At 44.3% G+C, this 25384-nt stretch overlaps 1 protein-coding gene across 4 annotated transcripts in view; it reads left to right on the forward strand.

The window, feature by feature from the left end:
• LOC110503999 (protein Aster-A) overlaps positions 1 to 25384 on the forward strand; it is a 34592-nt gene that overhangs the window by 1719 nt on the left and 7489 nt on the right. For 2 of the 4 annotated variants that reach the window (XM_090229193.1, XM_090229194.1), the window contains exons 2-14: positions 9647 to 9863; positions 11760 to 11780; positions 14188 to 14272; positions 14421 to 14524; positions 14814 to 14909; positions 19862 to 19942; positions 20511 to 20629; positions 20969 to 21275; positions 21834 to 21990; positions 22875 to 23021; positions 23945 to 24066; positions 24405 to 24547; positions 25004 to 25107. In XM_090229193.1, coding sequence (XP_090085319.1) covers positions 9647 to 9863; positions 11760 to 11780; positions 14188 to 14272; positions 14421 to 14524; positions 14814 to 14909; positions 19862 to 19942; positions 20511 to 20629; positions 20969 to 21275; positions 21834 to 21990; positions 22875 to 23021; positions 23945 to 24066; positions 24405 to 24547; positions 25004 to 25107 — 1703 coding nt within the window. Of the gene's footprint in view, positions 1 to 319; positions 1916 to 6407; positions 6766 to 9646; positions 9864 to 11759; positions 11781 to 14187; positions 14273 to 14420; positions 14525 to 14813; positions 14910 to 19861; positions 19943 to 20510; positions 20630 to 20968; positions 21276 to 21833; positions 21991 to 22874; positions 23022 to 23944; positions 24067 to 24404; positions 24548 to 25003; positions 25108 to 25384 lie in introns of those variants that run through there. The other 2 variants (XM_036973605.2, XM_090229192.1) reach the window with 2 other exon arrangements.

A 25384-nucleotide genomic window follows, 5' to 3' on the forward strand; every position in this document is an offset into this window, starting at 1 on the left:
TGGCTATGTCGATTAAAATCGCTCCACCATTTCCAGGTTGTCTCATTTCAGTTTGTGACAAAACAAGCAATTTATAGTGTAGAGAATCATTGTACCATCTAAACCTCTGTGAAATATTTTTTTTCCATTATCAAAAATGTTGTATTTTCAGCTGTTTTGAAGCTGGTATACAAAACCGAAAGTAAAACGGGAAGCATAGAAATAGCACACACAGAACAGATCTACCGTTTCTTAGACATCCTATGTGATTTTTGTCTGGTCGCCCAAAAAGTTACATATTGCAGCTTTAAGAATGAAAAGAGGGGATGTTCATGTGGTTGAGCTGGACCTTGAGATTTGAAGGAGGGGAGATGTTGACATGTTGGGGTGTTTGAGCTGATCTTGGAGATGGGATAAAGGATTGTTGTACGCATTGTATATGTTTTTTGTTTTTAAAAAGTGCTTGAATAGCAATAATTTCTCCATTTGACTCCCAAGTGCGCGCTATAATCACTTTTACTGACTTAATACCAGAAGGGAGCAAACCTGCAAAATCTGTCTAACAGCATTTCCAACCAAACAATGCATCAAAAGCAATCAGACACCACTGATATTGGACACGGAATACATAACTTCCATCGATCTGTCTCTCTGATGATCAATAATTCACAAGCCATCTGTGTCATGCTGTACTTCCTGATACCATTTGAGGTCAGATCACAAAACCATTAGAAATAGACATCAACATGTATCAAAGTAACTGGGATCATCTTTTGTCCAGAAAACTGATTTTCTACCATGTTAGTTTTTTTCTGTTTATTAAGGGAGAATTAGACTGTTAGCCAATACTACAGTCTCTCTTCTCAGCCCCCTGCTACAGCCGGACATAGATCGTTATCTCTCTCACTGCAAGTTCAACTGTGAAACTGCACGCCCTGTGAACTTGGCTCAAGGTAAAAGGGAGAGCAGGCGCATCGAAGGAGAGACGGGGACATCGGACAGAGGGAGAGTTTCAGAAAAAGAGGAGGAAGTGAGGAACAAAACTACAGACTGACAAAAAGATGCAAAGAAGCCCTACGCACAGAGCATGAGGTGGAGAGTTAGAAAAGAGAAGACTGCATTGTATTAAATTAAATGAAGGCCCCACCCTGGCTGCAACATTATTGACTAAAATTAGCGGGTGAAGCTAAACGGCTGTAACCTAGTGTCATGCCCTACATTACCATGGAGAATAAAACCTGCCTTCCATAATGGGATCTTTCATACTGCACCATCTGGATGTCACTGGAAACATGAGGTACATTCACAAATGTTAGCCTAGCTGGTCTAGGACCAGTCCACAATTGATTTGTACCAAAAAGCTGTGATCGGATCTCAGACCGACTTCCTCAACATCCTGACTTGGTGTCTGCATCATTCATCTGGGTGTTTTGAAGTAAAACAATTGGTCTGAAGAAGCTCTGAGAGTGATGACCATGTCAGTGCTGGCCACCACCGGACCAGAAAGCAGCGGCTCAATGACGCAGCTCGTCCCCATCCCCACGCTGAACATCCTCCCCCCGTCCTCAGACACCGATGCCTGGTCTCGCTCTCCCAGCCCCCGGCCTCCCCGCCGCCACCGGTGCTCCCGCCCTCACCGGAGCAGAGCCTGGACCAAGAAGAGGAGCGATGGAGAACAAGAGGAGTCACTCAAACCCCGGTGGGACGGCACTGAGGAGGAGGGGAGGTTGAAGGGGAGCGCTGCTCAAAGAAGCCACTCACTTCTCCCTTCACCCCTCTTGCCACCCCACGTGGAGGACGCGGTCCTGGGCCCTTCCTCGGACCTCTTGCTACCCCCGTCTCGCACCTCCTGGTCACGTAGCTCGTCTCCCGGCCGGCGTTCACGCTGGTCCCTCAGGAGTCTGCTCAGCAGGGAGTCTGACGGGGACAGCTGCAGGTCAGTGCTCTGCTCTCTATCTCTCTCCTCTCTAGGACAGGCAGGCAGGCAGCCAGAGGCCTCAGGTTCCCTGCAGACTCACTTCAGAACCCCCTCAAGGCCCTCCCATCTAGGGATGGGCTCAGTTATCTGCTAGCTGCAGGACTTTGGTTCATGGCCTTGTCATGTACTGAATCAGGAAACTGTAACTTAAGGCACTTAGTGCATTTTATGTCTAAGCATTAGGCTAAATGATCATTCACATGCTACATACTTCACTGATATTACATTAGATGAGGAGACTATGTTGTCACAGATAAAAGATGTCACTGTTTGACAGCGACTGGAGTGGAGTTTTCTGTAATGGCACACCACAAGCCAACTATTTGGAAAAGGCACAGCAGACCGGGCTTATTGGTTAAGCACTAAAACCACAGAGGGCAGATTATGCTGTTAAAGTCCTGGTGAACTCCAAGCTGGGTTATATCACAGTTTGATTTGGTCAGGCAGGCAGAGGAACATGTTCATCATGCTCTTATAGTATTTCAGAGAACAAAACCATTAGCCCATGTCACAATATTAAAGGTGCTACCTCGCCATAATAGAAGTAAGCCTGCATCTTAAATTCTATTCAAGAGAAATTGTAACATTTTGAGAGAGGGAGAGAAATAAGCATATGAAGACAAAGGCATGAGGCTGAAAAGAGAGTAGGCTAAATGAAATGTTTGGGAAAACGAGAGGTCTATCTGTTGTAGCTGAGAGCGAGCGAGAGAGAAAGAGACCTCTACTTGGTCAGTCACAAGGAGCAGGGAGGTGGGTTTGTGTGCACTGCTCATCCTGCTTAGAATGCATGACATCACTGCCAGCCAATAGGAGCCCATGCTTCGTCTGATGATGTCACCTCCGTCCAATGGGAGGGGGTGGTGCATTGCCAGCAGTGTCCTTGGTGGGCCTGTTAAAGGGCCATCCAGGCAGGCAGAGGGTGTTCCTCTCTCCGCTCCAAATGAACAGCTGTGCCCTTGTCCTGTTCATTTACCAACCAGTTTTATTGACCCAGTTTTTGTTTTGTTTAATGAAACACATTACTTAGATAGACCTCTGACATTATTTTACAGCTCCTTAATGATACTGCCTGTATTTTCTATGTAAGGTGGTTAAATCTATATTAATTAGTTGAAACGATAACCAAGCGGGCACCCCGCCTCTATTTTGGTAAAAAGCTAAGGGATGAGCCTGGATAAATGTAACCACTTTCAAATTCATAGACCGAGCTATGGATATAAGGACTGACCATCAATGCTGTCGAAATAATAGTTTTTGCTTTTACATTGTTTACAGTATAAAAAATGTGGTACGCCAGATGAACTAAGCTCATTCAATTGTTATCGTCAATAATCAATGGCTATATATAATTAATTCAATGCTTAATCAAGGATTTAATTGATCATTGAATCATTCATTCAGAAATTAAGTTTTAAAAATGTATGTAGCAACTAAGGATTCTAGTTTTAAAAATGAAGGACTTACAGTTGGGAGTTCGTAAGACTGAAACCCAAAATGTTACAGTGCACTATAGGAAAAAATAAAATGCAAGTGTGCAGGCCTAAATGAAAACAGTGCACCCCTATTGTTAGTATGAACAACACCCGTTCACTGCAAACACACGAGTGTTGTTTGTTTAGGCTACATGCATCATCTAAAAGCAAGGGCTTTGTTTATCTACAGTACACACCTCATACTGATCTATGCACATCTCCTACTCCTGTTGTTATCTGAATGTTGCCATTGTCAAATGATATGCCACTGTTTGACAATACATTAGGTTTTGAGTGAATCCTTTTCTAGATGCAGTCAGAGCATCAGGCAGGTAATACAATGAGAAATGGGAGTGCTGGTGGTATTCCTATATAAAACAGAAAAGGCCATGGCTATGAATGATAGTCATCTTGTCATCAACACTTCATTGATCAAGTTGTTGTGAAATCCAGGCATTTTCTGTTTCATTCCGGTGTTTTGTAACACTAGCCGGTCGTCTCTGATGTTTGAGAGGACACGTGAAATTATTAGGCCTGAGACTATTTGGACTCATTCCCATTTAGCCTGGACGCATTAATACAATGAGGCACAGTATTCTTATATCATTAAAACACTAGCCAGTTCATTTCATGTCTTTGGTTACCATTGTTTTTGTCCTGTTGCATGAAATAAACCCACAGTGTAGATGAGAATCATTGACCATTTGACAGCCACACCCTGACGGGAACGGATGATTAAGGCCAATGAAGGCGTTTTAGTTATGGTTAGGCTAATGACTTCTGCGTGTCAGCTGTGGTGGTCTCAACAGAAGGCTGATTTCCATGGGGATCTGAATAACGATTTGCATTGGAAGAACATGGAAGGATTCTAATGCAAATAATGAGTTTTAATACAGTCAAGTATTCTGGGGTGTTTAGTGGGGGCGGCAGTTGATTTGAATCAGAGGCCAACAACTCGTGTGCGAAACAGTCTGACGTGGAGAAATGCGAGATATGTTATGCGAGGCAAGTTCCTACAAGATGCTGTGTAGCCACATCTCCCAGTCATTCTATTGTAGAGACTTGGTAGTTAGTAGACTAAGGCTAATATTATCCTAATGTGATATTACCTCTACCTTAAACCTCAGAGAGGCTACATAGTCTATAGGCTCCTTTTGGCTGACTCCAACACTTTGTTGGTTGGGGACAGCTGTGTTGTGTGTTTTATCTATCAGAGACCAAGTTGGATTCCTCTGGTTTAAAAGCACTTTTCCGTGGTGATCAAACCTCAGTCCCTTGCGCAACACTGACTGCACAACTGTCTAAGCAGTAGCAGAATTGTGGCGATAGTCTGAGCGACGGCGCGGCAACATCCTCCAATATAAGGCTAGTAAATGGCCTTGTAAATAGCCAACAGTTCTGTGTTAGGCTATCAGGTCTCAACACCAGTCATGAAATCAGTAAACATCTTAAAGATTGCACTTCCTTTGGCGGTTTAACAAAGTGTTAATGTAAGACAAACATGACTTGTAACATTCCTCCATAATCTGTTAGGTAACAGAGGATGGATGACAGTAATATGGTGCGTGGGGGAGGGGTTCATATTTTCTCCAGCTCCACCACTGTTGAATGCACACTTGATAGCAACTAAAAGCATCACATTTAAAAAGTAGGTTAGGCATATGTTCTTTACCCTTGGGCTGTTTTTTGTGAACAAGTCGTCAAACATTACTTGCAGACTGGGGTTAAGTTAACTGAGGTGAAGGGAAAACTACTAGCTGATACATGTCCTCCCTGTCTGTGTAGGCCTGACCTGCTTGGCAGACGGATATCTAATTGAGTAATTGGCGTTGCCCCCCCCCCCCCCCCCCCCCTCCAATTCACCTCTCTGCTGGACACATAATCCCATTTGATAATCCACTGACACACAAAAACAACTGCAGATCAATTGTCTACAGGCCAAACCATTGTCTCTCTGTAGCCTATGTTTGAGGCGTCGCCCCCAGTTCATCATATTTATGTTTGGATTAACTTTGACTAATTGAGTTTTGGTTCAGGTCTCCCACTCAGCAGAAGGCTGCCTCAGACATTTATTCTGCTAGATAGTTTGGAACGGGGCCTCACCTGAAAATGTGCTGAGCACAGGCCTAAAACACCACTCAACTAATTAGCTCAAAGAACATTGATCTCTCCCCACTGACGTTGTGCAACCACTGCTCTTTGGTAATAAGTGACTTTCTGTTGAATGTGCTAGGGACCAGATTCTTCTTTGCCCCCTTTTCTCTCTCTGTCTAAACATGTTCTTTCTCTTGCTCCCTTCTTCATCCCCGCCTGCCCTATGAATGGAAGAGATTACAGTAGGCACTCCTGTACCTCAGAAAAGCAGATTAAGAGAGAGGGAGGGAGCGAGCAAGAGAAGGGGGGATCTGCACAGCATGGATTATGATGTATCCTACTCAGTGGGTCTCTAATCCAGAGATGGACAGAGCGATTGTGGGTTGAACGACTGGGTGGGCTTCGGTCAGGTGGACACTGCGGGCAGCACTGTTTAGTGCGGGATAATTACAGTCAGTGTGATAAACCATGTTAGCAAACGGCTGTGATATTATATTACACCATGTTAGGCCTATAATTAATCTGTCTACAACTGGCCCTAATTCATGTCTGCATTTACTCTTTCATAACCTTTCACAGTACTGTCTTTATTGATTTTAAAATAACAATAATAAATAAGTCCTCTAAAAACCTATTTTATTTGAATCTCCCAGTTCAACTCTACACTCTTAGGGAAAAAAAGGGTTCTTTAGCTGTCCAGGTAAAACTCTTTTGGGTTCCATATAGAATCCTCTGTGGGAAGGGTTCTACATGGAACCAAAAGAGTTATACCTAAAAGGGTTCTCTGAAGAACCCTTTTAGGTTCTAGATGGCACCTAGTTATTATTTTTTTTCTAAGAGTGCACTGCTACTGTACATCCGTGCATGGCCTCTCTTGTGCCTCCACCTCCCCCTCTCTCTGCTGCCTCTGTGTGTTCAGTACGGATTACTTATGGGCGCAGCTTGTCAACGCTAGTTTGCCCAGACACGGAATAGGAGACTGGTTGAGGTCGCGCTACCTGCCTGGATGCGAGGGAAGGATGTCGGTGATGGGGAAGTGAAACAGGTCGCACATGAAGTGCTCGTTTCTATTCGGGGACCCCTGTGCGTTTTTATATCCGACAAAACAGACATCGGGATGGACAGTGTAGCGTCGGCTGGCTCGGCGCAGTGCACACAGGACCGGTGCCCTAGTGATACAGATACTATGAAGCAGCGTGTGGACATCACGTCCAAATTTAAAACACCTCATGACATGTTGGAGTAAGTGGCAAAATGATTATTTACGTAATGGAGTTGTCTGCCCTCCAAATGGAAATATTTCGCCTGTTTGTCCTTTATGAAATGCATTTCATAACGGTATAGGCTACACTCGTCTCCATGTGGTTTGGAAACTGGGAGGGTCAGTGATTGCCTATTGAATGATGGGCTGGTAGAAAGGAAATGAACGTCGTTTGATTCGAATGGCCATTTCGGGCACCCGGGTCTGCTGTACTTGTGCGTCTATAGCAGTCTGAAATCCGCGACCTAATTTGGCTAATTTCTGACAGCATCTGTTATTGTGATTGTATAACTCATACTTCCCTAGACAGTGCGATTTCACGGAGTTACATTCTAACCATGTCGTTTACATTCTGTTGTCTGACAGGCGCTATGAATGGTGCTAGCGTACAGTAAGTAGGCTGTGCTTGGATGAAAGTCATTTTCTAAAAACGGATCAAAACAAAATATATGCAATATTTGACAGTCGTTTGCATCTCTACATTGCATGATGTGTGATTTAGTTTGTAAACTCACTGACAGATTGACACGAGCACGATACTGTCCGGTTTGGTCACACCAGTGACATTTTGAAGGGTCACACCCCATATAATTAGAATACTAGGATAAACTTAAACCATTTTGGTCAGGGAGTTAAGTCAACCATGGCTTGCCATTTCTGTGATAAGATATTATTTAAAATAAGGAATTTGAAGAGTTGATCTGCACTGTATGTTAGCTAGCCAGCCAGTCAGCTTTTTTTAGAGGAATGATTCCGTTCATTTGTCAAGTCAACTGCCAATATTGTAACATTCCATTCACACAATGCAATCAATCCACAGCCATACACGATCTGAAATCAGTTGATGATAGGATTTAGACAAGTTGTAAATGTAACAAGTCAGCCTACTGATATTGTATCATATAATAGCACTCTCAGCTTCCCAGGAAAACACAAATTTCTACATGTATGGTCTGTTTGTATATATTTTATAGGCTATTTATACCAAAAATGTGCATAACTTGTAAACTATAATTATATGACAATATTATAATTTCTGATATCACATACCTTTTTAGTTTCCTGCATAAGGAAAATTAGGATTATACCTCTACCGCAATTAATTCCAATTAGACTGGTTTGGAATTCTCCCTGACCAATATGGCTGCCATTTTCCATTCTGGAACTTTGTGTTCAATTACATATCTCCTCTAGTAATTTAATAGGATCTCTATGAGACACTGTCCCAGACTGAATACAACAACAAGCCTATTAGAGTAGGTGGGTAGGCCTTTATGCGGATATAATCAGTCCTACTGTACTTTGACCGTGCACACAGTTTAGTTGCAATGACGTTACTGAATCCTCACCCACCTGTACTGTACTGCAGAGTCCCCCCCCCCCCCCCCCAACCCTACACTGCTGATTCAAATAATCAACGCTTGATGATGTGGTTATTTGAATTAGCTGTGTAGTGCTAGGGCAAAAACCAAAATGTGCACCCAGGGTGGGCCCCAGGACCGAGTTTCCGGAAACTGTACTGTACATAGATAAAGTGCTTTTGAGCAGGCATCACCCCAAGTGTTGGCTCATTCCTATGATTTCATTATTCAGAATCACAGCTACTATTGGGTTTCTTCTTCACAAGGGGGTTGTCACCGTGGCGATAATGCTGATATTAACCCCTAGTCGCCCCCCACCCCCCCTGGTCACCATGACAACCGGCAATTGGACCAGTGTGGTTTCAATGCACTTTGGCAGTAATGAGAGAAGAGTTGGAGGACAGGGCTGAGGGAAGGGAAGGGAGGCTGCAAGGGAGAAGGGGACGCTGACTGAGCTGAGGGTATGGATAGAAAAAACACTGGGGGGGAAGAGGGGAACACTGAGAAAAGAAAAGAGAAACAGAAGGTGCCGGAAGAGAGAGAGAGAGGAAGGGGTGACCAATTTGATTTAGAGGTTGATGGTAGTGTATAAATGCTTGTGGCTGTATACAGTGGAGTGATTACTCAGTGTCTGTGTGTGGGGTATGAGTTATTGTTCGAGATGAACAAAATGATCAAATGAGCTCACACAAGTAGACCACAGTGTCTGTTGAAAGCGACTGTTTGTTTTTGTGTGTTAATAGCTCGTTAGTACGATATGTTTCTGAGAGTCAAAACAGAAGACGGTTGTTAGTTTTCACCGAACTGCAAATGAAGCGCAAGGCTGCAACCATGGAAACGTTTATGATGGCATCAATATAACCATTTTTACGGGGCCATGACCTGAACTCTGAACATGAGATGCACATATTATGACAGCAATATAGGTTTGACCTTGTCTTTGAGTTCAGAATGTCTGCTTTCACTAGAGGGAAGACAACAGGTGTGTAGTATGCTTACACAACCATGCTAACTTGATAAAAGTGCTCTTAATAAAAATCTCCATTGAATATTTTCTGCCCTAATGCGTTTCTCATGTAGGCATATTCATTCTTGCTCCAGTGCCTTGGAAATAAGATCAGTTGAGAAACAGCCCCGACCTACTGTACTATTACCAAGCAGTGCTTTTTTTCCATTTATGTTGATGGTAGAGGAAGGATCCACAAGGTTCATACCACTGCACTGCCACAGGTAGTATATCTAGGGTATATAGGAATGGACAGTGTCTGACCGCTCTAATCGCCACCAATCAGTTGGGAGAAAGGTTAGAGTTAGTGGTTGTTGATTTAGTGTGTTTTTAGCTAAATACAAAAGCACAGTACTTCCATCCTTTCCAGCATGGCCAGATGGCCTTAACTACTTACATCTTTGGCCACTGTGAAATCTTGAGGATGACATGAATATGAATGTCTGTACTCTTTCCCTTAGCCTACCACTAATCTCTCTTCTTCTGTCTCTTCAGTACTGCCAGTAACTCTCCGCGCAGCACCCCTGGCAGCTCCCCCTCTCTGCGCCGCCGGGTGCTGGGGGTTAGTGGTGGGGGTGGAAGCAGGACCAGCGACGCAGAGGGTGGCCCGGGGGAGCGCAGCGGGGAAAGGAGGGGTTCGGACAGCCCCCTGCTCTCCTCCTCCGCCTCCGCTTACCCAATCGCCTCGCGCCATTTCAGCCGCAATGCCAAGGTAAGGGTGCCCTGTCTCATGCCACTCTCTCATTTTGTTATGTCAACAATATACCGGGGCCATATTCAGTAGGAAAAGGAGGTGGCGTGTTGCAGATAGAAATGTCATGACGTGATACCTTTGTCTACATGTCAGAGGCATTTGTGTATTTCTATACTATATTTCTATCTGAACGTTCCACAACGATGTGCCCTGCTGAACACAGCCCTGCTTAATGTAGAGATAAGGACACACATGACAACACAGGGACACAGCCAGGCAGTCAGTAGTCATTCATTGGTCGTGTGAGAATACCCATACTTGTGTTGTAAGTAGTAGCCATTTTGGGTAGGTGAAAAAAGTAATTTTTTTAATAGTATGTGAAATGTGGTGCTTTAAATGTCAGGATGTCATACTCATTTCGACATTTAATCAAATAGAATTCGCTGAACACGCGTGGAAGAGAATAGTCTTTCGAGACCCACGTGTGTGTGACAACAGCTGATAATCAGCTGATGGGACGCGCTGTATCAAAATTGAATGAATGAAGGGAGTAAAAGCAATTGCCATTAGATTATACATTCTCTGTAGGATGCCTAGTATGCTGATATTTGTTGTTTACTGCATTTTGTTTTCACAAATCAGTACGTTCTATATAGTATGTGGTACGATTAGTACACAGTTTAAGTAATGGCGTCAGCATGCTTCAGTTCGGCTGGCGCCTAGCGGAACTCGTCAAACCAAACGAGGGTGCTTGCTGGAAAAACTAGAAAAGGCTGCAATAGTACTGTTTGTCCATTTTGACACACCATAGCCAGTATAAACTTCCTCAAAGTAGTCTGAATTAATCTCAAATAACTCAAGAAATCTGTCATTAATTTTTACTCTTTGCAGAGGAGATCTGTCGCACACTTTGACGTCTAACTAAAATGTTTGGTGCAGTATTTCTTAATGAAAAAATGTGCACCAAATGTCATTAAATGACTGACTTTACTGAAGAATCCCAACTGTTGACCAATCACCGGCGAAGGGGCGTAGACTTTGGATCCGAATTTCGCCTTGCCTTCAGAAAAAATGTTGTGTGCCCGATCAGACGAAGTCCCCCGAAAAATAACTCACGAATTCCAAAATGAACAAAAAATGTCACAGAATGTTGTCATAATATATGCAGGAACTCTTGCGAACTGTTTCGGCTGGGAAGCAGGCGGACGGACGCCTTAAGTAGTAGACGAGCCAGATTTTGGACACGGCCAGTGTTAAATGGATTTGGAATAGATTGACTGTGGGCAGATTGTCAATGCATGAATCATGGGCTACAAGCCAAACGTTAAAGGCCCAGTGCAGTCAAAAACACAAGTTTTGGAAAAATATTGTGACATTTAGAAAATGGTGATAATGTCATTTTAGTGTAGGAGCTGTTTGAAAATACCATCTGGCATTTCAACCTTATTTGGTGGGATGGAGTTCTAAACCTAACAATAACAGCTAGTTTTCAGTTTTTCCCTCCCCACTCCCAGACAGTCTTAGCAAAAATCTTGCTTAAGGAATAGCTTTTTGCTAAGAAGCTATTTTGTTTATTTTTGACCATTTTGATTGTTTTTAATCACAGTAATGTACTTAATCTTTACACAGAAATTATTTAATATTAAGATAAAAACAGCTGCATTAGACCTTTTTACACACATAACAGTCAGAGATGATAGAAACACACACAGCAAGCTTGATGAATGACCAGAACATCAAGGAACGTCGTACAGGCCTAATGGCTAGTTTTTCCACAGTGTCCCATTTTAACCTATTCCCCAACTACATGAATGTCAAAATAGATAAGACTCTACATTTACTGTTTTAGGGATGGAGGTGCCTTTTGGATGTTGTTCATCACTGATTGTGTGCTGTTCTTTCTTTCCCTTGCAGAAAATGCAGAGCTGGTACAATGTAAGTATACACTTTAAGGAACTGTTCATTAAGGGCTCACACTCCAGTGCACTTTATTCTGCTGACGGTAGCTACAGTGTTTCCTAGTTGGAGTGCACAGTACAGTATGAAATAGCACTTTACAGTGAAATGGCACCAATCGATGCCGAAAACGGTTTCTGTTAAATTGCCACCCCCTCGTTTAACCATTTCACTAAGCTTTGAACTTTAGCTGATTTAACTGTTCATTCACCTTAGTGTTCTTCTCATTTACCTTCTCAGTCTGTCAGTTTTACCTCAGGGACATAGCATCTGATGTAATCTCACATGGCAGATGTACAGTGGGGTCCAAAGGTATTTGGACAGTGACACATTTTTTGGTGTTTTGGCTCATATAATTTTGAAATGATACAATGACTGACTAGGAGGTTAAAGTGCAGATTGTCAGCAGTCTTGTTGTGAGTCACAAGCTTGATGTAGTTATTGCGTGCTAGGAATATGGGAACCAATACTGCACTTTTGACTACTTTAATACACCTATTAGTGAATTTGTCCAAATACTTTTGGTTCCCTAAAATAAGGGGGGGGGACTATTTTCAAAAAAATGTTTTTGGTTCACCCGATATGGATGAAGATACCCTCAAATTAAAGCTGACAGTCTACGTTTTAACCTCAGTCATTGTAAGTGCTAGAGTACAGAGCCAAAACAACACATTGAGTTCCAAAAGTATTTGGACAGTAACAATGTACAGTGGGGATACACTGCCGATTTTGCAGGTTTTCCTACTTACAAAGCATGTAGTGGTCTGTAATTTTTTATTATAGGTACACTTCAACTGTGAGAGACAGAATCTAAAGCAAAATTCCATAAAATCACATTGTATGATTAAGTAATTAATTTGCATTTTATTGCATGACATAAGTATTTGATACATCAGAAAATAATAACTTAATATTTGGTACAGAAACATTTGTTTGCAATTACAGAGATCATACATTTCCTGTAGTTCTTGACCAGGTTTGCACACACTGCAGCAGGGATTTTGGCCCACTCCTCCATACAGACCTCCAGATCCTTCAGGTTTCGGGGCTGTCGCTGGGCAATACGGACTTTCAGCTCCCTCCAAAGATTTTCTATTGGGTTCAGGTCTGGAGACTGGCTAGGCCACTCCAGGACCTTGAGATGCTTCTTACGGAGCCGCTCCTTAGTTGCCCTGGCTGTGTGTTTCAGGTCGTTGTCATGCTGGAAGACCAGGCCAAGACCCATCTTCAATGCTCTTACTGAGGGAAGGAGGTTGTTGGCCAAGATATCGCGATACATGGCCCCATCCATCCTCCCCTCAATATGGTGCAGTCGTCCTGTCCCCTTTGCAGAAAAGCATCCCCAAAGAATGATGTTTCCACCTCCATGCTTCACGGTTGGGATGGTGTTCTTGGGGTTGTACTCATCCTTCTTCTTCCTCCAAACACGGCGAGTGGAGTTTAGACCAAAAAGCTATATTTTTGTCTCATCAGAACACATGACCTTCTCCCATTCCTCCTCTGGATCATCCAGATGATCATTGGCAAACTTCAGACGGGCCTGGACATGCGCTGGCTTGAGCAGGGGGACCTTGCGTGTGCTGCAGGATTTTAATCCATGATGGCGTAGTGTGCTACTAAAGGTTTTCTTTGAGACTGTGGTCCCAGCTCTCTTCAGGTCATTGACCAGGTCCTGCTGTGTAGTTCTGGGCTGATCCCTCACCTTCCTCATGATCATTGATGCCCCACGAGGTGAGATCTTGCATGGAGCCCCAGACCAAGGGTGATTGACCGTCATCTTGAACTTCTTCCATTTTCCAACAATTGCGCCAACAGTTGTTGCCTTCTCACCAAGCTGCTTGCCTATTGTCCTGTAGCCCATCCCAGCCTTGTGCAGGTCTACAATTTTAACCCCGATGTCCTTACACAGCTCACTGGTCTTGGCCATTGTGGAGAGGTTGGAGTCTGTTTGAGTGTGTGGACAGGTGTCTTTTATACAGGTAACGAGTTCAAACAGGTGCAGTTAATACAGGTAATGAGTGGAGAACAGGAGGGATTCTTAAAGAAAAACTAACAGGTCTGTGAGAGCTGGAATTCTTACTGGTTGGTAGGTGATCAAATACTTATGTCCTGCAATAAAATGCAAATTAATTACTTAAAAATCATACTATGTGATTTTCTGGATTTTTAATTTTTTTTTTAGATTCCGTCTCTCACAGTTGAAGTGTACCTATGATAAAAATTACAGACCTCTACATGCTTTGTAAGTAGGAAAACCTGCAAAATCGGCAGTGTATCAAATACTTGTTCTCCCCACTGTATATACAATATTCATAGACACGACGGGTTCTGCAAGATTATATTTGATAAAGCATAGAACAGCAACAAAGTAATCTTTCTCTCTCAGGTTCTCAGTCCCACTTATAAACAGCGCAATGAGGATTTCCGTAAACTCTTCAAGAAGCTGCCAGACACGGAACGCCTCATAGTGGGTGAGTGGCACACACGTACACACACACACACACGTACTTTGTGTGCGAAATTGCATCTCTGTGCTGACACTGTGGAAGTGAAGGGCCGACACTGTTGCTTTGTCAGCCTGATGTCTCTCCTCCAACCTCCTCTTCCTCTCCTCCCCAGACTACTCATGTGCGCTGCAGAAAGACATCCTACTCCAGGGGAGACTCTATCTGTCAGAGAACTGGCTCTGCTTCTATAGCAATATCTTCCGCTGGGAAACCACTGTAAGTTATAGACACGCGCACACACACTTTTTGTTCTTCTATCTTCGTCGGGAGCTAAATTTGAGTCCCAATAAAAATCCTATTTTTCTAAACCCAAACCCTAAATTTAACTCCTTACCCTAATTGCAACCCTAAACCTAACATCTGAGCTTTAAATAGCCTTCATCTTCATGGGGATGTGGAATTTTCCAAGTTTTACTATCCTTTGGGGAATTTTAGGTCCCCATGAGGATAGAACAAACCCCCCCACATACACACACACAAACACTAACCCTCCTGTTCTGTTCAGATCACAATCCTGCTGAAAGATGTGACCACCCTGACCAAGGAGAAGACTGCCAAGGTCATCCCCAACGCCATTCAGATCAGCACTGACCACGACAAGGTGAGCCAAGGGGCTCGATATTCAGTCACACAGCCTACTATGGCGGTTCAGAGTAGTGGAAGAACAGTAGGTAAGAGGTGTATCAATGACATGTAAAGGAAAATAACTTTTATTATAGATAGTTGTAGACAGTAGAGGTCGACCGATTATGATTTTTCAATACCGATACCGATTATTGGAGGACCAAAAAAAGCCAATACCAATTAAACGGCCAATTTTTTTAAAACTATATGTAATAATGACAAATACAACAATTACTGAATGAACACTTATTTTAACGTAATATAATACATCAATAAAAATCAATTTAGCCTCAAATAAATAATGAAGCATGTTCAATTTGGTTTAAATAATGCAAAAACAATGTGTTGGAGAAGAAAGTAAAAGTGCAATATGTGCCATGTAAGAAAGCTAACGTTTCAGTTCCTTGCTCAGAACATATGAAAGCTGGTAGTTCCTTTTAACATGAGACTTTAATTTTCCAAGGTAAGAGGTTTTAGGTTGTAGTTATTTATAGGACTATTTCTCTCTATACCATATGTATTCCATATACCTTTGACTATTGGATGTTCTTATAGGCACTTAAGTATTGCCAGTGTAACAGTATAGCTTTCGTCCCTCTCCTCGCTCCTCCCTGTGCTCGAACCAGGAACACATCGACAACAGCCACCCTCGAAGCAGCGTTACCCATGCAGAGCAAGGGGAACAACCACTCCAAGTCTCAGAGCGAGTGACGTTTGAAACGCTATTAGCGCGCACCCTGCTAACTAGCTAGCCATTTCACATCGGTTACACCAGTCTAATCTCGGGAGTTGATAGGCTTAAAGTCATAAACAGCTCAATGCTTGAAGCACAGCGAAGAGCTGCTGGCAAAACGCACGAAAGTGCAGTTTGAATGAATGCTTACGAGCCTGCTGCTGCCTACCACCGCTCAGTCAGACTGCTCGATCAAATATCAAATCATAGACTTAATTATAACATAATAACACACAGAAATACGAGCCTTTGGTCATTAATATGGTAGAATCCGGAAACTATAATTTCGAAAAGAAAATGTTTATTATTTTCGCATATACCCTGACACTGCGTGCAAAGAACGCAAGAGAAGTGACACAATTTCACCTGATTAATATTGCCTGCTAACCTGGATTTCTTTTAGCTAAATATGCAGGTTTAAAAATACATACTTCTGTGTATTGATTTTAAGAAAGGCATTGGTGTTTATGGTTAGGTACACGTTGGAGCAACGACAGTCCTTTTTCACAAATGCGCACCGCATCGATTATATGCAACGCAGGACACGCTAGATAAACTAGTAATATCATCAACCATGTGTAGTTAACTAGTGATTATGATTGTTTTTTATAAGATAAGCTTAATGCTAGCTAGCAACTTACCTTGGCTTACTGCATTCGCGTAACAGGCAGGCTTCTCGTGGAGTGCAATGAGAGGCAGGTGGTTTGAGCGTTGGACTAGTTAACTGTAAGGTTGCAAGATTGAATCCCAGAGCTGACAAGGTAAAAATCTGTCGTTCTGCCCCTGAACTATTCCTAGGCCCTCATTGAAAATAAGAATGTGTTCTTAACTGACTTGCCTAGTTAAATAAAGGTGTTAAAAAACAAAAGATCAGCCAAATCGGTGTCCAAAAATACAGATTTCCGATTGTTATGAAAACTTTAAATCGGGTTTAATTAAATCGGCCATTCCGATTAATCTGTCGACCTCTAGTAGACAGTATGTGTGTATATATATTGTTTATATCAGTGATTGTCAACTGGGGGGGCGACGTCGTGGGAAGTTTACTTTGAAAGGATACCGCTGCAGCGCTTACTGTTGCTGAATTTACACGTGCCGTGCGATTGCAGTGGTGAAATGGCTAGCTACGTTCGGGTTTTCACGCTGCACTCACTCACTGACCAATACAATAACGTTCTTGCCCCAAACACACACACTGATCCAATGAAATGAGAGATTTCTCGACACACTAATCCAATATAAATGTAATTCCGCAACACCATTTTATTTTAAATGTGACACGTCCAATCAGATCTTCTGACAGCTAGCTTGTTTGACAGCTAACTACGCAGTTGTGTTCTGCAGGCGTTGCACATGTGGATAGTTAACTGTCATTTAAGTTTTTAAAACGTGCAGCTCCCTCTTTATCTACTGCTGCTTCCAATGTCAACAGTAAGGCAGACAATCCGGTCCCTGTTGAGAGGAGAAAATACGACCCCGACTTTGTCAAATATGGTTTTACATATAAGACAGCGAGTGTGGACGCAGTGCGTCCTATGCAATGAGCTGTTAGCTAATGACAGCATGAAACCCCTCAAATGAAAAGGGATCTGGACACCAAGCATCCAAGACACAAAGATAAGACAGCTGACTTAAAAAGAGTAAAATGTCAATATCTGGAGGCCTCACAAGATTCATTGAAGAAAAGGCACTTCGCATCATACCTTGTGGCCCAGCGCATTGCTAAGTGCAAAAATCCCACACAAGCGCAGAGGATCTCATACTCCCAGCTGCGATTGATATGTGAACTGAAATCTTGGGAAAGTCAGCCGCCAACAAACTTAAAACCACACCCCTATCCAATGACACCATGAGGAGAATCCAGGACATGTCTGAGGACATAACGTGCCAGACATCAGCGCACATCAGTGCAAATGGCCATTACGCACAGCAGCTTGATGAATCTACAGATGTAGCTCACCATGCGATTCTAATGGTCTATGTCAGACACGTCTGGGATAATAAGTGCTGATTTTCCCACCACCAACACTGCAAAGCCTGTCTTTAACACAATGAGACAGCTGCCATGACGGGAAAGCACTCCAGGGCAGTAAAGCGGATCCTGGAGAGAGCACAAAGTGCGACGTGGAACCACTGCTTCCTACACAGGGAGGCATTGGCAGCGAAGGACATGGTGCCTGAGCTCCACGCCACTCTTCAGGATGTGATCAAGTGTGTCAACTATATCAAAAAGAGTTCCACGAAAAGCAGGTGTTTCCAGGCCTTCTGTGGGGATATGAGGAGCGAGTACCAGCAGGTGTTTCCAGGCCTTCTGTGGGGATATGAGGAGCGAGTACCAGCAGGTGTTTCCAGGCCTTCTGTAGGGATATGAGGAGTGAGTACCAGCAGGTGTTTCCAGGCCTTCTGTGGGGATATGAGGAGCGAGTACCAGCAGGTGTTTCCAGGCCTTCTGTAGGGATATGAGGAGCGAGTACCAGCAGGTGTTTCCAGGCCTTCTGTAGGGATATGAGGAGTGAGTACCAGCAGGTGTTTCCAGGCCTTCTGTGGGGATATGAGGAGCGAGTACCAGCAGGTGTTTCCAGGCCTTCTGTAGGGATATGAGGAGCGAGTACCAGCAGGTGTTTCCAGGCCTTCTGTGGGGATATGAGGAGCGAGTACCAGCAGTTGCTTTATCGTGCAGAGGTCTGCTGGCTTTCCAGGAGTAAAGTGTTGGGTCGCTTTTATGAGCTCAGAGCGGAGATTGCTGCGTTTCCTTCGGAAAAGAAGTCACCTCTGGCCGAACATTTTGATTGTGAGGAATGACTCGCACAGGTTGCCTACCTGGTGGATATTTGTGATCATCTGAATTCTCTCAATGTGTCAATGCAATGGAGGGGGCACAATCGATTTGTACAGAGGGATGTAATGGATGCCTTCAAGATGAAGCTTACCGGTTGGGCAAATCATGTTTTGAACGGGAGTATTGACATGTTTCCTAATGCTGATTTAGGGATTCATAATCTGATCAGCAAAGCGCACGGTGACACACTGAAAAAACGTTAAACAGCATCTTGTCAAGCTGCAGGGACATTTTTGCGACTACTTCCCGGAGGAGAACAGGAGACAAGACGACAGGATACGGGATGGGACCCCTTTCGAGTGGAGATGGGAGGCATCACGTTGCCAAGCAACGAAGAGGATCAGCTGGTGGAGCTGTCATTTGATCACGGACTGAGCATGCGCTTCCCGGAAATGACACTGCCACAGTTCTGGTGCAGCGTAGTGGGAGAATATCCTGCTCTCGCCTGTCATGCAATCAGAATCATGCTGCCGTTCAGCACTACCTATCTGTGTGAAAGTGGCTTCTCTGCGATGGCAGTGCTGAAAACAAACTCAAAGCAGAAACAAACTGGCCAGAAACAAACCAGCCAGCATGACCTCCGAGTTGCCCGGTCAACCATCACCCCAGATTTCAATAATACATAAACGTATCAAACTAAACACCACCAGCTTTCCCACTGATAGGACACACACAGTGAACAATAACTCATGAACCTATGTTAATTCATTCTGACATTCATATTACCTTTTATTGGATCTAGTTAAAAATGTACACCTTTAAAATAAAATGTCAAGGTTGTGAAACTATTGACATTTTGTAATTGATTAAGAATTCCTAATGATTAGTTTTTTCTATCGTAAACACTGGTATGTGTTACTGTTCGTTTAACATTATTAGACTGGTTATGATGTCATGTTCTGAGTGATAATTTATTACACCCAACTTTCTGAACTGGTCGCTTAATTCAAATGTCTTATTCTCTTCAATTGGTACATGTTTTATCAGTTAATATGGCTGTGTAATGACTTTCTTTACTACCACAATTGAGACAGTCTCTATTTAGTAAGTGAAGCCTACCCAAGAAGGAAGCTGCAATACAACATTACAAAATGGAATCATCAACAGTCCATAATATTGGGTCGCGTCTCAATTGTCACTGTCAAATTTGGGTCCCCAGGCAAAACCAGTTGAGAACCACTGGCTTAGATGCTCCCAATGCTTGACAAATATCTTTTATCATGGCAAAATAGGCTATTTCTGTCATGGTTTTTGACAAGCCAAAGCCGAATCAATAGCAATGACCACTAGCTGTCATTCCATCATTCACTCAATTTGTTTTCCTCTGTGCTTGCTCTCTCTCTGTCGTTTCATCCAGCACTTCTTCACGTCTTTCGGGGCTAGGGATCGCAGCTACATGATGATTTTCAGACTGTGGCAGAACGCACTGATGGACAAGGTACCCACCTCCTCTCCCTCCTCCCAACTCCAGCTCTCACACTCCTGACAGTTTGAAATTAATTGGGAATACACTACTGTTCAAAAGTTTGGGGTCACTTAGAAATGTCCTTGTTTTTGAAAGAAAAGCGTGTTTTTTGTCCATTAAAATAACAACAAATTGATCAGAAATACAGTGTAGACATTGTTAATGTTGTAAATGACTATTGTAGCTGGAAACGGCTGATTTTTATTTTAATGGAATATCTACATAGGCGTAGAGGCCCATTATCAGTGTTCCAATGGCACATTGTGTTAGCTAATCCAGGTTTATAATTTTAAAAGGCTAATAAATCATTAGAAAACCCTTTTGCAATTATGTTAGCGCAGCTGAAAACTGTTTATTGGATAATATTCAGTGATGAAATATAACATAACAAAATGTAACAGGACCCAAAATGCATCTAACATTGAACAAAACTATCGGTTACTGATTGATTGAATTACTGATTGACGTTTTAATGTCCTACAAGAGGAAATTCCAAGAAGTTAGTGAGACATTGAGAAGGTTAATGTCTGTTTCCTCTCAGCCTCTGTCCCCAAAGGAGCTGTGGCACATCGTCCATCAGTGTTACGGCACTGAGCTGGGCCTCACCAGTGAAGACGATGACTATGTCTCCCCCACCGGCGAGCACATTAACGGTCTACTGTGAGTGTACATGTTCGCTCTGTGTGTGTGTGTGTGTGTGTGTATGAGAGAGATTCTGTTGACGTGCGCGCGTGCCATTTAGTTTGGCATTGTCCATTAAATTAGAACTGTCGTCCATTAACTTTGATGAACTTCAACTCCTGGATTATCGATCCCTTCAATTAAAAGCCACTACTGTGATTGTGAATTTTTAATCATGCTGTTTTTCCTCCTATGTCTTCCTTCATTCTCTCTAATCCCCCATCCCATACTGACCTTTTTCTGTCCCCTTCATCTCTCTCTGTCTCTCTCTTTCTGTCTCTATCATTCAACCTCTCCTTCCAACCCCCCACATCTCAGGCCAGTGGATGAGTCAGTCTCTGTCTCTGACCTGTTGGACCTCAGCTCCTTGGGGGCCATAGCTTCTCTGGGTAGCTCGCCCCCCTCCATGGCAGCCTTGTTCCCCAGTGGCCCCCTCCTAGCCAGTGGTGGTCTGGGCTCATCTCCCCCCTCCTCATCCACCTGTCTGCCCATAGACATCCCCGGCAGAACCTCCCTGGACCCCCCGGACCCCAGCCCGCCCAGCTCCCAGATCTCCCTGCCCTCCACCACACACTCCACACACACCGCCTCCTTGTCCGCCCCCGCCTCGGCTGCTGCCTCTTTCGTGAGTTTTGTTTGATTTCATGCCAGGGAACTACAGGGTCATATTCATTAGACAGCGTTTTGATACGTTTCACCCTAAGCTAAGGGCATCGTTAGTTAGGGGGGGGTTTAACTTTGAACTGGCTATAGAGATGGTTTATAATTATGACTGTTCCATTGTTTATCTTGATAGGATAAATATACCCCAGTCATACCCCAGTAGATCAAAGAGTCGCTTGTTGGCTCTAAACGGCCATCCGTCTCGGATGTAATGCTAATGTGTGTGTTCCAAATGGCACCCTCTTCCCTTTATAGTGTACTACAGGGAATAGGGTACCATGACCCTGGTCAAAGGTCGTGCACTATATAGGGAATAGGGTGTTATTTGGGACGCATCCCATGCTATGCCTAAAAGAGCCAGTGTTGTTGTCTGACCCGGGCAGAGTAGAGGCTTTGAGGTCATATCTGTCCGCTAAGGCTCATCAGTCGTGTGTGTGTGTGTGTGTGTTTCTGCCTTAATGACCTCACGGCGGGTGGTAACTAACTACCCCTTTCTCTCCCCTCACATGCCATTTCCTAGTATGTGGAGGAGGGCGGGGACAGCTTGTTGGAGTCGGCCAATCATATGGTGCCCCTGTCTGCCACCAGCCTGGGAAACCTCTCCTCATTGGACCAGCTCACCAACGACGACGAGCTGCCCACCGACCCCAGCAACTCCTCAGACACACAGGAAGAGGGTGAGTTCCTGGAGCCCACTGGAGCAGAGTTTCATGGGAAAACATTTTACATTTCGGCAAACATAGAAAATACATTTTCTTCTGATGCAGACATGGGAGATTTGAGAGGGAAAGATGGGATTGTAGACAGTTTTTACAGAGGTCAAATTCTAGCAAACCGTAAGGTGGTTTTCTCTCCTCATCTCCTTTCCTTCATTCCCACTAATCTGAAACAACGGGACAGGTGAAAGCTATTTCCACCCTGCTGCTTTCAGCTCTCCTTTCCTCTCCGATCCGTGCAGATGCAGAAGAGAGCCAGTTGAAACTGCTGCATACACACCCTTCCTATTGATCCCATACTAGTAGTCTAGTAGGACCTACATTACATTAGTCATTGACTCTCCTGAGAACAGACTGTGACTTGCTGCATTAAAGGAAAAACTCCAGAGAAACTTGAGACGTCTGCATTCACTTTTCTGAAAAGAAGGATGTTTTAGTGACTGTGATTTGACCGATTTTAAAGTGCAACGTTCATGTTCCAGAAGTCTAAACTGTACTAGTGTTACTTTACTAGCAACCTAAAGTGAGGACTCTTACACTTCTCTTCTGCTCAAACAGAACAGTGTTAAACTGTGTCCCATCAACAAAAAGCACATTATCCCTCCATTATCGCTGACGTTTTTATATTTTATTTAATCTACGTGAAAAGGGCCATTTTATCTGACACTGTGGAAAAGCCAGCCCCCTTTGGCTATTCAGTTGCGACAAATCCTGGGGGATATATACAAACAAATTGTTTTTAAATATCATAGAAATTCTGATGATAGACGATCTCAACTGTGGTATCTCTGCTAACGGGTGCGTTACTGTAGTTGTGACTGGTGTGTAACTCTGTCCCCATCCAGACGAGGTGGAGTCGTTCTGTGCGGACCTGGCGGGCCGGCTGCACATCAACATGGTGGTGCGCATGAGCGTGGACAAGCTGCACGACCTGCTCTTCTCCGCAGACACACACTTCATCCAGCATCTCTTCTCCCAGCGCCACTTCACAGGTCCGTACAGCGCAAGTGCGCGCACACACTCAGATCGGCCCTTCCTAAAGTCTACTCCGCCAGGGCTTGTACAGTAAGCTTTAGGGCTGCGTCCAAGATGGGCATCCTATTCCCTATCTACTGCGCTACATTGGACCAGGGCCCTGGTCCAACGTAGTGAAATAGGTAGGGAATAGGGTGCCGTTTGGGACGCGGCCTAGGAGTGTTAGTGCGCGAGACGCTCGTTGCCACCCCTTCCACTCCAACGTCTCCTGATGTGCTGGTGCTCGTCTGCAGGACGTCTCTGCTGCGCCACACAGTATGGCTGTTGTCATGTTTGGGGATGGAATGATTCTTATTGTCCTCCTAGTGCTTAGACAGGAGCTGTCCCAAATATTGGCACCCTGGCTTATTCCCTACGTGAATAATAGAGTTCCATTTGGGATACAGTCAGCCCCCCCATTCCTTTCTCTCTTCTCAGACATAGGCCAGTGTATTGTAGCTCTAATGAGCAGTCCACTGTGTTTACGCTGTGTTAACCTTCCTCCATCTCTCTCTCTCTCTCCTCTTCAACACCTCATATGCTATTGTCTGTTTTGAGAGAAGCAGTACAGGGCTCTGCGTATTCCTTGTTCTTAGCACAGTCCCCTAAAGTTGTCATTTATTAGATGCTCTGCCGTAGAGGCGTGGAGTTGGTTGGTTGGTGGCCTCCCTGGTTTGTGCCCCTGCCAACTTTGAGGACACTGTGTGGCTTTAATTAGTGCGTTTCCCTCTGCGAAGCAGTGCTGTGTCCCTCTCACTTTTCTCCCTCTGCCTTCCTCTCATTCTGTCCTCTCTCAGTCCTACTTTCTATTTCTCTCACTTAACGTCTCTCTCTCTCACACACACACTCCCTCCCTCGTTATTTTCCTCGTCCTCCCTCTCTCTCTCTGTCCCTCCGCCAGACCTGTCAGTTCGTGAGTGGCAGCAGGACGGCAGCAGTGGGAACACCAACCGGATCCTGAGTTACACCATCGCCATCAACAACCCCCTGGGCCCCAAGACCGCCCCCGTAGTGGAGACGCAGGTCAGTCAGTCAGCACGTTGGATTTCGTAGTTTTAACAACATTTGGTCGACATGAGTGGAGGCTGGTGTCATGTTAAATCAGACGACAGGCTCGTTTGAAATGAATGGAACCGGGTCAAACATATGGATTTGATGTGTTTGATGCCGTTCTATTCATTTCATTCCAGCCATTACAATGAACCTGTCCTCCGGTTTTTAAAGTGACACCAGCCTCCATTGTCCTCCATGTTCTGGTTTGAATATCCGGTTCGCCCAAAAGACTTGACTTGCCGTCTGAGGATTGGGACACACCTCCTAGGTCATTCGCTCACGCTAACACCTTTCCCTCGTTCCTCCAGACGCTGTATAAGAACAGTGCCCCGGGCGAGTGTTACGTGGTGGACTCGGAGGTGATTACCTCGGGCATCCCCTACCAGGACTACTTCTACACCGTGCACCGCTACTGCCTCACCTCCATCAACAAGAACAAGAGCAGACTCCGGTATACCTACTTCCACCAGCTTTTGACTAGTAGTTTGTGTATGAGTTGCCTGAGCAGATCAAATATCGGGGAGGGGGGGGATTTGAACGTTTTGGTTGTTTGAATCGACTTTTTGAGTGCTCACCTGCTAAATGTTGTGTGTATCAGGTGAACTCACTGCCTTAGAAACGGAGAGTTTATGTTCTTACTTCACATAAAATACACCCCATATGGATAAAGGGTTCTTTTTAAACTGTTCTAAGGGTGATGTATTGCTCACATACACATATTTAGCAGATGTTATTGCGGGTGTAGGGAAACGCTTGTACTTATGTCTGTTGGCGCCATCAGTTCAGCGGCAGATCGGTATTCATTATGATACGTTTCTAGCTTCTTAGTGCATTATGTCTAGTGATACAGAGCGCTGCAGGGATGGGTTACTGGTTACAGAGTGATGGACTGCCTGTGTGTCTGCAGGGTGTCGTCAGATATCTGCTACAAGAAGCAGCCGTGGAGCCTGGTGAAGGCGCTCATCGAGAAGAACACCTGGAGCGGCATCGAGGAGTACTACAGACACATGGGTGAGACTGACTTACATTGTGGTCTTGTTCTCCTACTCAGGATAAAGCCGTGTCTGTGTTCTTATTGCTTACCACCTCTCTTTCTGGTTATGTCTCTCCCTCCCTCTCTCTCTCTCTCCCTCCCTCTCTCTCTCTCCCTCCCTCTCTCTATCCCTCCCTCTCTGTCTCTCCCTCCCTCTCTGTCTCTCCCTCCCTCTCTGTCTCTCCCTCCCTCTCTGTCTCTCCCTCCCTCTCTGTCTCTCCCTCCCTCTCTGTCTCTCCCTCCCTCTCTGTCTCT

This window comes from Oncorhynchus mykiss, chromosome 3 (assembly GCF_057628025.1).
Source record: "Oncorhynchus mykiss isolate SJ-2025 chromosome 3, ASM5762802v1, whole genome shotgun sequence".
NCBI lineage: Eukaryota > Metazoa > Chordata > Actinopteri > Salmoniformes > Salmonidae > Oncorhynchus > Oncorhynchus mykiss.